General features: G+C 29.6%; 1 protein-coding gene across 1 annotated transcript; it reads right to left on the bottom strand.

The window, feature by feature from the left end:
- Positions 1–6,611: 6,611 nt before the first annotated feature.
- Positions 6,612–12,893, bottom strand: LOC127252801 (uncharacterized). The gene is made up of 2 exons (XM_051277120.1): positions 12,665–12,893; positions 6,612–7,472 (listed from the first exon to the last, which is right to left on the bottom strand). Exon 2 carries the CDS (start codon positions 7,453–7,455, stop codon positions 6,886–6,888), a length of 570 nt encoding a protein of 189 aa, XP_051133077.1. The 5' UTR covers positions 7,456–7,472; positions 12,665–12,893; the 3' UTR covers positions 6,612–6,885.
- Between the last annotated feature and the right edge of the window lie 11 nt (positions 12,894–12,904).

Raw genomic sequence — 12,904 nt, 5'->3', positions numbered from 1 at the left:
CAAATTCTCTCCGGGTATTTCCATGACCTGTTATATCCCGTATATATTTTTATATTTTATTAATGTAATTGTTTCTATCCTAGATCATGGTGTTATTTTCATGTCGTCTCTGTCTCTACTACTCCACTGACAGAGTCTACTTTCGACTCTAACAATGTTGAGAGTTCTGTTTTTGACTCTAATTCTATTAAGAGCGAGAGAGTCCTGTCTCCGACTCTAGTTCTGTTGTGAGCGAACGAGTCCTGTTTCCGTCTCTAACTCTATAGAGTGAGCGAGTCCTGTATTCGACTCTAGTTCCGTTGTGAGCGAGCGAGTCCTGTTTCCAACTCTAACGGTGTTGAGAGTTTTGCTTCTGACTCTGATCTAGTGGACGTCATCAATCTTGGCGAATTCAGATTTATACGTGGAAGATCTCGGCTATATCTTTTTCGGTCACTTCTAACAAACTCAAGTTTGTTCGATCATATCTTGAGTTTGAGGAGGGGTGTTAACATATATTTAGAAACAATATATTATATTTATGATAGTTATCTTATTTAACAGATTCGTAGGATTCTTGTCTTATTTAAATGGTTTATATATCACTATAAATATGTACGTAATCTTATGATTGAATAGAGAATTTCAGTTTCATATTCTAACATTCATTTTATTGTAACACAAGAATTTAAGAGTGATCTAATTAGTAATAATTAAAAATATAATAATAAAAATAATTATCCTCAGCTCCAAATTTCTTCAACAATGGCGCATCACCCGGCCAGGTTATCCGAACAAGAAATGGTTCTCTTGTATTTCAAGAAGGTGAGCAGAATTGGAGTGGCCCTACCGAAAATCATTAATCTCGACGTTCAAACACTCGACCTTTACGGGGGCCAATCACCGTCGGAGCTCTTTCACGGCGATCACTACAATCAAGACATATACTTTTTAACAAAGCTGCACCTGTACGGTAACCCTCCTCTCCTCTGGGTGGGGATCAGAAGATACGGGTTCGCCGCCGGACTTGGCAGTATAGGGTTTCGGCAGACTTACATGCTCGAGAGAGAAGGCGAGGAGCCGAAATACCTTTTGAGAGAGTACAAGATAGCCGAGGAGTTTAAGGTTTGTGTTCGAGATGATCGGAGAGACTATGGATGTGTTCCTTTGGCGTTAAGTTTGGAAAACCAACTGTAGTGTTAGTGTGGGCATATGAATGCACGAAATCATATCCTAGGCGACAGAACTGCATGCTAGCATTTAGGGTTTGACCATGGTGAGCCTTCACATACCTTCACATACCCCTTGCTTTTCATGTATGCGAGAAGCAGTCAATTTACACCATACGTGCATGGCTGTACACATTTACCTGTATTCTGCTAGTTTTATAGTTATGGGCCGTAGTCAATTGCCAACACACGGGCAGGGCTGTGCATACTTATTTGCTTATTTTTGTTTCGGTCTTACGTAATTCTCGGACGATTTGTAATGTACTGCACGCCACCGGACGTCCTACGCGCATGACATAATTTTGTCATTGACGCTTGTAAAGTTTTGGTATTCGGCATACTCTTTACATCTTTTTTATTATATATCAAACGTTAACTTGCATTGAAGAAATATTTCTTCCACTTGTTCTTCCTTAACTGTAGGCTACCGCCAGAATTAATTTTTTTTTTCTTTTTTTTTTCCTTTTTTTCTGTTAATGAAGAAAAGAAAATTAATAAAAGAAAAACATCACGCTTCATATTTATTACATTTTTTTATATTTAATATAAATTATTTTAATAATATAAATAATCTAATCACTCCAATCATTACCTATCAAATCACTATCCAACAAAACCTTCCAAAACCAAATAAAACCTACTACACCAAAGGAACCCAGATTCCAAAACTCCTAAAAAAATTTTAAATCCAAACCAATTTCAAACTCAATCTTCCCAATCCCAACATAAAGAAACACACGTGTTTTGTGTAGTGAACAAGATTGCATTTAATCGTCCCATCATGCTTCCAACTATTGAAACTTCTCGAGTCGACTTTGGCTAGTATTTGGGGGCTGATTCTCGAAGCAAACACTAATGCTTTTGATATTGTTGTTGATAATGTTGATATTGTCGTTTCTGTCTATTACTTAATTTTTATTCAAAATTTTATACTTTTCAATAAACTACTAGACGAAATTAATATAAGACTTATAAATTGTTAATTTTCTTCTAATTTTTCCAACATAAACTTTAATTTGCAATATATGTATGAAGTAATTGCATATGGAATAATATATTCGTAATTTAAGTAAAAATTGAATATTTTGGTATGAACATGTGATAAAAAGGTAAAAAGGCACTTTGAATTATTAGAACGAATGCAAAATAAAATTCAAAGTTTGAAAATATAAATAAAGAGGGCTGAGATCATCACCAAAACTCAAAATCCATAAACCTTTGGATTCAAAGATCAATCATCTTCCGGAGCATTGGCACTCCCAATCTTCTCCAAATACGAATCAATAACTCCGACGCTGCTCTGCTTCATCTTAATCGGCGAAGAAATCACCTTAATCATCACACAAAACACCAAATCTCTGAATTCATCATCGTCTCTAACACAATTCTTGAATCTGTCGCCGAGGCTATAAATCCGCAAAGTAAACATAATATAACCCGAATCGCTCTTCTGGTAGAGGTAGCAGAAACACTTCCTCTTCCCTATTTCATGTCCTTCGCCATCATACACACATTCTTCCAATCCATCGCTTTTCCAGCAAACTTTCCCACATTTTCGCAAATTCGGATCGTCCCCACGCTTCTTATCATTGGCTAGAAAGTAAATTTCTTTATTATAGGGATGACCGTCGAAGATCACCCATGGATCGCCGAATGCGTCCAAAATAGGAAGCTCGAATTCGAACTTCCCCGGCAATGTGACTCTCTTTCTAATCCTCTTGTTAAGAAGATAGAGTATGATTTCTTGATCGGAGAGTCGGAAACCAATGCCGTATGCTGCATCGTTGACTACGGCGACACAATCCGACCAAGTATTATTAGCAATAACTCACGATCGGATAATTTGATCGAGGTAGTTGTTCACATCGAAGCAGCGATTGGGTTTTGTTGGAATATCTTCTACATATCCGGGGAGGACGGGCTCTGCAGCGACGACGCAGAGCGCGTAGTGCCGCCATTCGTAGTCGACGTGGGCGAGCAATTTGTCGGCGAGGGTGTATTCTCTTAGGCTGTATTGGTAGCTAAAGCTGCCGGAGTTTTTCTCCGACGAGTAGTAGAAGAAGCACATTCTGGCGCCGATTTCTTCACCTTTATCGTCGTATACGTTGGTGGTTTTGCTGTGATGTTGCCATCAGCCTGAGCCGCATCGGCGCTGTTGATTTAGCCGGAGTTTTTTTGGTGCTGGCTAAACAGTACATTCCCGAACTTCCCAAGTCGGCGTAGTGGCGGAGGAGCTCCGGCGGGTCATGGTCGCCGTATATGTCGAGAATTGGGAAATTGCGTTTGAGGACGGCGGGGAGTGAAACTTTGGTTTTGCGGAGGTGGTTGAAAAGGCAGAGAATGATTTCTTGTTCAGATAATTGAGGTTTCGCCATTGCTGCCTGAAAGTGATGATGGGAATGGAAGCAGGGAGGAAGGAAGATCAGTTGTTCTTATGGAAGAAGATGTTGAATTAATCCTGGCTCCCTCTCGGGATGACTTAGTCTTTCATTTGAATAAGTTTTGGTAGTTTTTGTTGTACTATTATTAGATAAATAAGTTGCATATGTTATGTTATTTATTGGTTTATCCATTCTTTCATTTCGTATGATAATTTTCAATATACTCAAAATTTTAGTATTAAAACTCTTAGTAATATATAAATAGTTAAACTATTGACAATTTTTATAATTAAAATTACAATATAATATATTAGTATTTTTATTTCATTTCTTACCCAATGAGTGTTATGTAAAATATTGTAACAACTTATTAGACACATAATATTTGTTGAAGATTTAATAGTGTGAACAAATATGATTGATAATAATAATAATAATAATAATAATAATAATAATAATAATAATAATATGTTACAATTCCACTCATTGAGTGTCATGTAAAATATTGTAATAACTTATTAGACATATAGTATTTGTTTTTGAAAAGTTAATAGTGTGAACAAATATTGTTAATAATAATAATTATTATTATTATTATTATTATTATTATTATTATTATTATTATTATGTGTTACAATATCACGCCTTGAGTGTAATGTAAAATATTGTAACAATTTATTATATACATAATATTTATTTTTGAAGAGTCAATAGTGTGAAAAAGGGTGTGTTTCACAATTAGCTGATAACTTTTAACTATTAGTTGATTCAATTAGTTCAATTAGATGGTTTGACTAGCTGATTCAATTAGCGATTTGTACTAAAATGTTTGGTAAAACAAAATAACAGTTATGCATTAGTTGTTTGTACATAAAATAACTATTAAGGACATTGATAAGTTATTTTAAAAAATATTTAATTTTGTTCATTTTGATTTGAAATTTATGAGAATTTTTTTATTAATTATTGAAAATTATAAAAATATTATAAAATATTTATTTTTATTTTTATTATTTATAGTCGTTGCTTTTACCCCGTTACCTCTTTTATCTCTTTCATCCACGTCATATTAATCTCAATATTCAAATTATTTCATTTATTACCCGTTATAGTAAATCACCTCCAACACATTACCTTTAGTATTTTATAGGACCCACAATAATTTATTTATTTCTATATATTTTTATTACATGAAATATATATTATTTATTTATACATATTTTTATATATTTTATTTTCTAGTAATATTTTTATATAATATCATATTTTAACTTTTAAATATTAATTTATGTAGATTTTAATAATTGAAAATATTCGAAATAAATCAACATATATATTAATTTGAAAATAATATAAAAAATAACCCCCGCATATAATATAAACATATAAAATAAATATATTAACAATATAATTTAAGAATTATTATTTTTATTGCTAAATCGTATCCAAGTATGCTCAACCAAGTCAGCACATAGACTATGGTGAACTTCACTATTGCGTAAGACATAATTTCTTCGAAGATATTATGCAAATTTGGGGGTTCCACCTTGTACAACCTCAATAGGCTTATCCCCATCATCATGTAGCCCATTTGTAGCCATTGGACCTTTATCTTCAAGAATCACATTATGCAGAATAATGCACGTTAACATTATATATTTAAATTTTTTCCTATGCCAATACAGTGCAGGTCCTCGAATAATTGTTTATCTAGCTTGTAAGACCCCAAATGCTCGCTCCACATCCTTTCTCGCAGATTTCTGTCTTTCTTTGAATAATTTTCATTTTGGGCCTTCTAGGCAAGAGAAAGCTTTAACAAAAGTAGACCATTTCGGATAGATTCCATCTGTAAGATAATATCCATGAGAATATGTTGTTTGGTTCACGGTAAATTGAATATTTGGTCCACTCCCTCGTATAACTTCATTGAATAACGGCGACTCGTGAGAACATTGATATCATTATGTGAACCTGCAACACCAAAAAAAGCATGTCATATCCATAAATCTTGAGAAGCGACAGCTTCAAGCACTACTGTGGGAGATCCATGACCTCGTGTAAATTGCCCTTTCCAAGCCATTGGACAATTCTTCCAAACCCAATGCATACAATAAAGACTACCTAACATACCCGGAAAACCATGTTTGCCATTGTGCAAATGAAGAAGATGATTAACGTCATCTTGATTTGGCCTCCTGAGATAGCGTTCACCAAACAATTCTACAACAGCTTCACAAAAGTTGAAAAGGCATTTGATGGAAGAGGTTTCACACTCGTCCAAATAGTCAGTTGAAACTCCATAAGTCAATTGACGAATGGCTGCAGTGCACTTTTGTAATGGAGACAATCCCGATCGTCCCGTTGCATTTGCTCTTTGTTGGAAAAAAGGAGAAGAACTATGTATTACTTCAACTATACGGTTGAACAAATTTCTTCGCATACGAAATCGTCGATGAAAAATATAGTCAGGATATACAGCATTTTCAGAAAAATAATCTTGCACAAGTCTAGCATTCCCCTCTTCCCTATTTCTCTTGATCATTCCCCTCTTCCCTATTTCTCTTGATCATCCTACATCGTCGTATTTTCGGAAACTCTTTTTCCAATAATTGACGACCAATTGCAATGAACATCTCTCCCGGAGAACAATGTTCATTTGTTGATTCAAGTGATGTGTTGGAAGTACAACTTTCAGAATTTTGAGACATGATGATGAAAACCAAAAAAAGAAAAAAATTGAATTAGATAAAAGAACGATGAAAGTGAGATTACATATTTTTATAGTTGAATTTCTATATTAGAGATTTTGAATTTGAAATTCATAAAACAAATTCTTAACGTTGTTTGCAAAAATTTAGCAAATCTTGTTTATAATTATTTTAAATTTCATATCAATTTAAGTATAAATATATATCCGTTAATCACCAATATATGACGTTATTTGCATAAATTCGTTTAAATTTTGAATTAAAACATTTATATTTTCAATAACACCATCAAATAACAATATTTAAAAAAATAAGATAAGAATTAGATAAATCCTTCAATTCATTCACCATCTACCTGCGTGCGTACATACATACATACATAATACTATATTAGAGAATGTATCAAGTCTCAATGCAATATGAAATATATTCAAATAAAACCAGAGTAACAATTCATTCTTGAAACACATAACATACATTGTCTTATTTTTTAAATTATAATGCACGACACGCATTATTGATAATCCATACCCAAAATAATCACATTATTTTATTTTTGCGAAGCCCTCCACTTTGTCATAAGTTGACCTACGAAAATACTATAAATCTCACGTTGCACGAAGTATCCTGCATCACGATGTTCCATTCTTGAATTTTCCTCTCTTCTGCTTTAGCATCGATCTCCTTTTGTTTTAATTTGATATCCTTTTGTTTCAATTCATTGTACTTATCGAATCTTTTGTAGTAATCATCAAATGCCTCTCCTTTGGGTCCTTCACTAACTTTACCTTTGCCTTTTGCTTTTATTTTTGCAGCTTTATTGCTGATTGGACGAACTGCATTAGTATTTAGGTTGAATTCGATGTACTGCGCTCCTGTTGATGATTCATGATATGTAATCGCATATGATGTTCTCGCCTTTTTTGAAGAAGAAAAATCTTCATTCATTTGTGGTTGGAACATTGGCTCTTCTTTTAGAATTTCCCACACATGTAGGCAGCTAAAGTTGGTGCCACATTGCGATTTATATTTCTCAAGTGCCATTGCCAACAAATCTTTGTCACTATGACCACTCCTATATTCACTTGCGATCACATTATAGCATGCGTTGAAAGCGTACACTTTTTTCTTGATGTGGTTGTACCAACGTGATTTCATCGTGCCTAGCTCTCGCCCTATCATCGATTCAGATTTATTGTCATTATAGTAGGCATAAACCCGACTCCAAAGCGCATCACCATCTTGATTGTTGCCAACAATTGAATCGACACTTATAGTAACAAAAGATTTCGCCAATAATATATCCTTATCTTTTTGCCATTTTTTCTTTACGTCTTTGCCAATGGCTTTGGTCTTTTGTTTTGACTCTTCTGCGGCGATCTTATCTTTCTCTAGGTTACAAACTTCTTCTGTATTGTATGGCGTAGCCGTCTAGTTTGATGTTTGTGTGCCAGACAGCTTTGACATTGGTCTACATTGAGACATTATTTGAGCCGGAGACTGCATAAGGTAATGCATGATGTACGGATTCATCAATGTTGATCCCTACACATTATGAGAGATAGATGGAGATTGAAATATTTGTGCGTTGGATGGCATTTGAAAAGATGGTGGCATATGGAATACTCGCGGGATTGGTGGTATTTGAAAATTTGGATTATCAAAAAAAAGCTTGGTTTAATCCATTGCCTAAGAAAGTTTCATTTCCAACGGTTGATTTAAGAACTGATTGAAAATATTAGTATTTTCACTGGTCATTTGGTGAATATGAAAAAGTAGATAATTGGTTAATGAAATTTAAATATATTTATAGATAATTTATGTTAAATTTAAATTTTGAAATTTCAAAAAATTTTGGATAATTTTTGGATAATTTTTATTTTTGTTGAAGGTAATGAGTTGTTCATCAAGGTAATAAATTTTGATAACTGTATTTCTTATCAAAGGCAATGAGTTTTGTTGTAGTAAAAACTGAAAAGACAATGATAAAGGTAATGAAAAAGTGATGCTCTTGGTTATTGAAAATCGTAAAATTGTTATAAAATAGTATTTATTTTTATTATAGTTAGATTTTAAAAAATAATATATTTTTATTAAAAAATATAAATAGTTTTTTTTATTATTATTGAAAATGATGTAAAATATAAAATAATAAATTTTTCGTGTATATATTTATTATGTTAATTATCGATTAGTTCATTATATTTATAATTTTCAATAAATTTAATTTATTTTTAGTATAAAATTTATACAATGTAATTTTAATATAAAAATAAATTAGTTATATTTATATTTTCTATTTTATGTTGATTTTAATAAATTTATATATTTTACAATTAAAATAATATATATATAAATTAATTATTTTAAATTTATAAAAGTAAAACTATAATCTAATAAAATATTCTAATATAATTAATAAATAATTATATCCTATTCTATCCTATCCTATATATATAACTATAGTAAAGGGTGTGGACTCGCATTTTAAAATTTTGGATTTTTCAGCAAAAAATAAAAAGAAATACTCAGTCAAATTTTATAGTTTTACTCAAGTTTTACAGTTTTTTTTGCAGTTTTTTCCTCTCATAATCACACGTATTTCTTTGAAAAGAGTTTCATATTACGTTTTCAACTATTTGCCTCCTTAGAGAATTTTCATATTTTGTTTTGGGTTGAAGAATCTGGTTCTTTGAAGAGGGTTTCAGATTAAGCTTTCAACTCTTCAGACAATTTTCATATTTTATTTTGGGTTGAAGAATCTGGTTCTTTGAAAAGATTTCAGATTAAGCTTTCAACTCTTCAGAGAATTTTCATATTTTATTTTGGGTTGAAGAATCTGGTTCTTTGAAGAGATTTCAGATTACGCTTTCAACCTGTCGCATCATTTGTTTCCTCAGAGAATTTTCATATTTTGCTTTGGGTTGAAGAATCTGGTTCTTTGAAGAGATTTAAGATTACGCTTTCAACCATTTGTCGCCTCAGATATTTTCATTGATACGCATTTGTCTCCTGGGTTGGAATCTGGTTTCTTTAAGAAGGTTTCATACTACGGTAGAGAATTTTCATTGATACTCATTTGTCTCCTCAGAGAATTTTCATATTTTGCTTTGGATTGAAGAATCTAGTTGAATATTACAGAATAATTTGTATCAAGGTAATTCTGTCGTTATTTATACATTTCATAAATTCAGAACAATTTTCATATTTTTCTACATTTAATTGTTAATTATTTTATTTCAATTTGTTAATTGTTACTTTGTTTCCATTTTTTTCTTGTCATGCAATTCTCAACAAATATGATGCTGACGGTAGAGTAGAGTGTAGATGCATTTGGATCTGAAGTTCTGTGGTAAATAACTTTAATTTAAACTGCTTAACTATGCCTTATTTTATTTATTTATTTGAATAATAGTGATTGAATTAAAGAAAATTAGGACTCTCTGTCTCTGGTGTAGTCCACTCAGGTGGATCCACCTTTTTTTTTTTATTTTTACTGATTACTTACTTCTTTCTAATAAGTATATATATATTTCTTATCTATTTAGAATACGATGAAGAAAATAACTCCTTTTAAAGCAACATCATCAAATAAAGATGAGTAATTTTTTTATAAATAAATAATTATAATTTTTCTTTAATAATTTATCTTGCACATCATTATTGTGTCTATATATATATATATATGATATAAAGTATCAAGTTGTTAGTATCTTTATATCTCTTTTTTAGATAGTTTTATGGAGAAAATTTAGATATATTTATATATTTGTTTAGATAGTTTTAGTATTTTTTAGAAAGATAATGGATATGTATTAATTAAAAATTTTGAATTACTTATTTTTTTCTAATAAGTAAATATATATTTCTTATCTATTTATATTTATATAAATGGAAAAATAATGCAAAAAAAATATTTGACTGCATTTACAAAAGGAGCATCTCTAGTGTTTCAAGTTATGACAGTGATTAGTGTGAAAAATATTCACATATTTTGAAAAGACCTTAACAATTATAACTATTTTTTCTATTTTTTTTTTTTGAAATTATATATTTTTTTTTCGTGATTTATAAAATAACTTACTTAAATGTTATGATTTATATTAATACGATTCCATTTACAATATTTTATCTACTTTTATTTATATAGTATAAAAATAATTTTATTATATATATTTATTTTATAAATTATAAATAAATCATATATGCAAAATTTACGAAACATATAATTTCATTACAATATTATTTTTAACATATTTTAATTATATATATACCCGTGTATAGCACAGGTTTAAATGCTAGTATATATCTATACCAAAGGGTGAGATTCCTGCAATCTCGGATTTTTGGAGTTTTATTTTTATTTTTGACTTTTTTACATTTTTAAAGTCTATTAAGTATAGTTGCAGTTTTCTTAGTTTGTTAGAGAATTTATTTTTTTATAGTAATTTTTAAATTTTTAAAAAATTTATTTTTAATTAACAATATTTTATAATTAAACTTTTGTCTTCTATTTTAAACAAAAATATTTTAAATAATGATTATTTACTTTTCAATTATAAATCTTAGTATTTATAAATATCCAAAATTATGTGTGATATAAAATTTCTTCAAATAATAGTTTTTTTTTAAGAATAAATAAACATGTTCAATTTTCATTATACAGTTATTTTTATAAGGTTTCATTTCATTCCTTATTTTAAGTGTTAGTGTGTATATACAGTTTTTAAAAACTTGATCATTTACAGTTTAGTTTAGATAAATTTTTTTCAAAAATTAGTTTTTATACGGTTTCTTTTGGATTTGTTTTTCTTTCACACATTTTCGCAATTATTTTGCATATTCTTCTTAGGGAGTTGTTTGAGTATTTCTCTCTAATTTGTAGATTTCTTTTTCACATTTATTTTCTATATTCTTCTTGTGAATCAATTGTACATTTGTTTGAGTATTTTTCTTTAATCTTTGGATTTCATTTTTTTTCTATTTACTAAATTATTTTGTTTTTGTTGTTTTTGCAGACCCTGGAAAATACGAGATCACCACTGTTCAAGGAGATTGCCCCTGTAAAATGCTCAAAGATTTTATTATTATCGACTAAAGTTATCTCAAAGTTAAGTATTGTTAATCAATAAAATAAATTGAAAATCTATATTCGATTTTTCCTCGCAAAATAGTTTATTTGCTTAATGCTCTGTTTGTTAGATATTCTTATTTTTAGATTATCATATAAAATTTTATTGTAATTTTAATTATTTCTTATTTTAGCCAACATTGTTTGTTTTGTTTTTTTGATCATAAGGTAATATTCATTCATAGGTTGGACGTTTTAATCGATGATTAAACTTGAACACAATATTTCAGATAAATTATTTAGAAAATTTTATTTATATTATTTTAATTATTTTAAATAATTTTAGTCGGTTTCAAATTTTTAAATATTTTTTTTAATTTAAAAAATTTATATATAATTTAATATTTATATTTAATTTCAAATAAAAAATTTTGATAATTGTTGCTGACATTTTCCCTTGTAAACTTACATATTAATTTAATAAGATGCTTTTATTTTATTTACTGAATGTTTTTATTAATTCTATTGTATATTATAATTAATTTACTGTTATATATTAGAAATTATTTATAAGTTAATTTTTAAAATTAAAAAATATAATTTTTTTATAGTGAATTTCAATGACTCATATAGCTAAAATATTATTTGAATGAATGTTTATAATATAGCTTCCATGTAAATAAAATAAAAAATTTAATAGAAAAATATAAGAAATGACAATTTATAGAAGAATTATAATATTAAGATGATAAAGTATAAACATACATACATATTATTTCTTTTAAATATTTATAAAATTAGATAAAAATAATATAACAATTAAATTTAAATACTTCCTCTGTCCAACAAGAAGGTTGACATTGGCTTTTTGTGTGTTAATTTTTTAAGATTAATTATAATATCAATACGTAAGAAAAGAAAACAAAAATATATTTAATACTCTCTTATAATACATATACAATGATATTTGTCGAGTAAATTATTCAAATATAAGGATATTTTTAATGTTAAGTATAATGACGCAAAAACTATATGGCAACCTTCTTGCGGGACGGGAGGAGTATAATAATTCCGTGCATAGCACGGGTTTGACACGCTAGTGTGTATATATATATATATATGTATGTATGATTCTGCTCCATTTCTGAACTCATACTTCTTACACAAAACTCAGACAATACACAGTGCAAGTAAACAAATGAAAACAAACTAAATCGAAGATATCAAAAGGATGATAGTCAATGCAGTGATGTGATCTGAGAATTGAGACAGACATTAGAACTTATAAAATAGTACCTTTGGATTGATCGAAGAAATGGAGAAAAACAAAGGACAAAGAGACCACATGTGTTCTTGTCCCTCTTCTTCTTCTCCTAGAGCAGCAATTCTCCACCAGAATTGGCGGCGGAGGCCATTTAATTTTTCTAAACCTGGGACGAATCGATGCAGGAGGCAAAAAGCAGCGATAGAGAAGTGAAGGCGGGGAAGAATACAGCCTTATCCACTTTTTTCCTTGCCCTACAAATGTTTAAGGAC

The sequence above is a fragment of the Andrographis paniculata genome, unplaced genomic scaffold, assembly GCF_009805555.1.
Source record: "Andrographis paniculata isolate CXL003 unplaced genomic scaffold, ASM980555v1 Contig49END, whole genome shotgun sequence".
Classification (NCBI taxonomy): domain Eukaryota; kingdom Viridiplantae; phylum Streptophyta; class Magnoliopsida; order Lamiales; family Acanthaceae; genus Andrographis; species Andrographis paniculata.
Note: the sequence above shows the minus strand (reverse complement) of the source record. Positions and strands in the feature narration are given on the sequence as shown.

Bases quoted from the DNA above. Each gene is read 5' to 3' on its own strand.
- LOC127252801 (XM_051277120.1), bottom strand. From the start codon at position 7,455: ATGAAATCACGTTGGTACAACCACATCAAGAAAAAAGTGTACGCTTTC.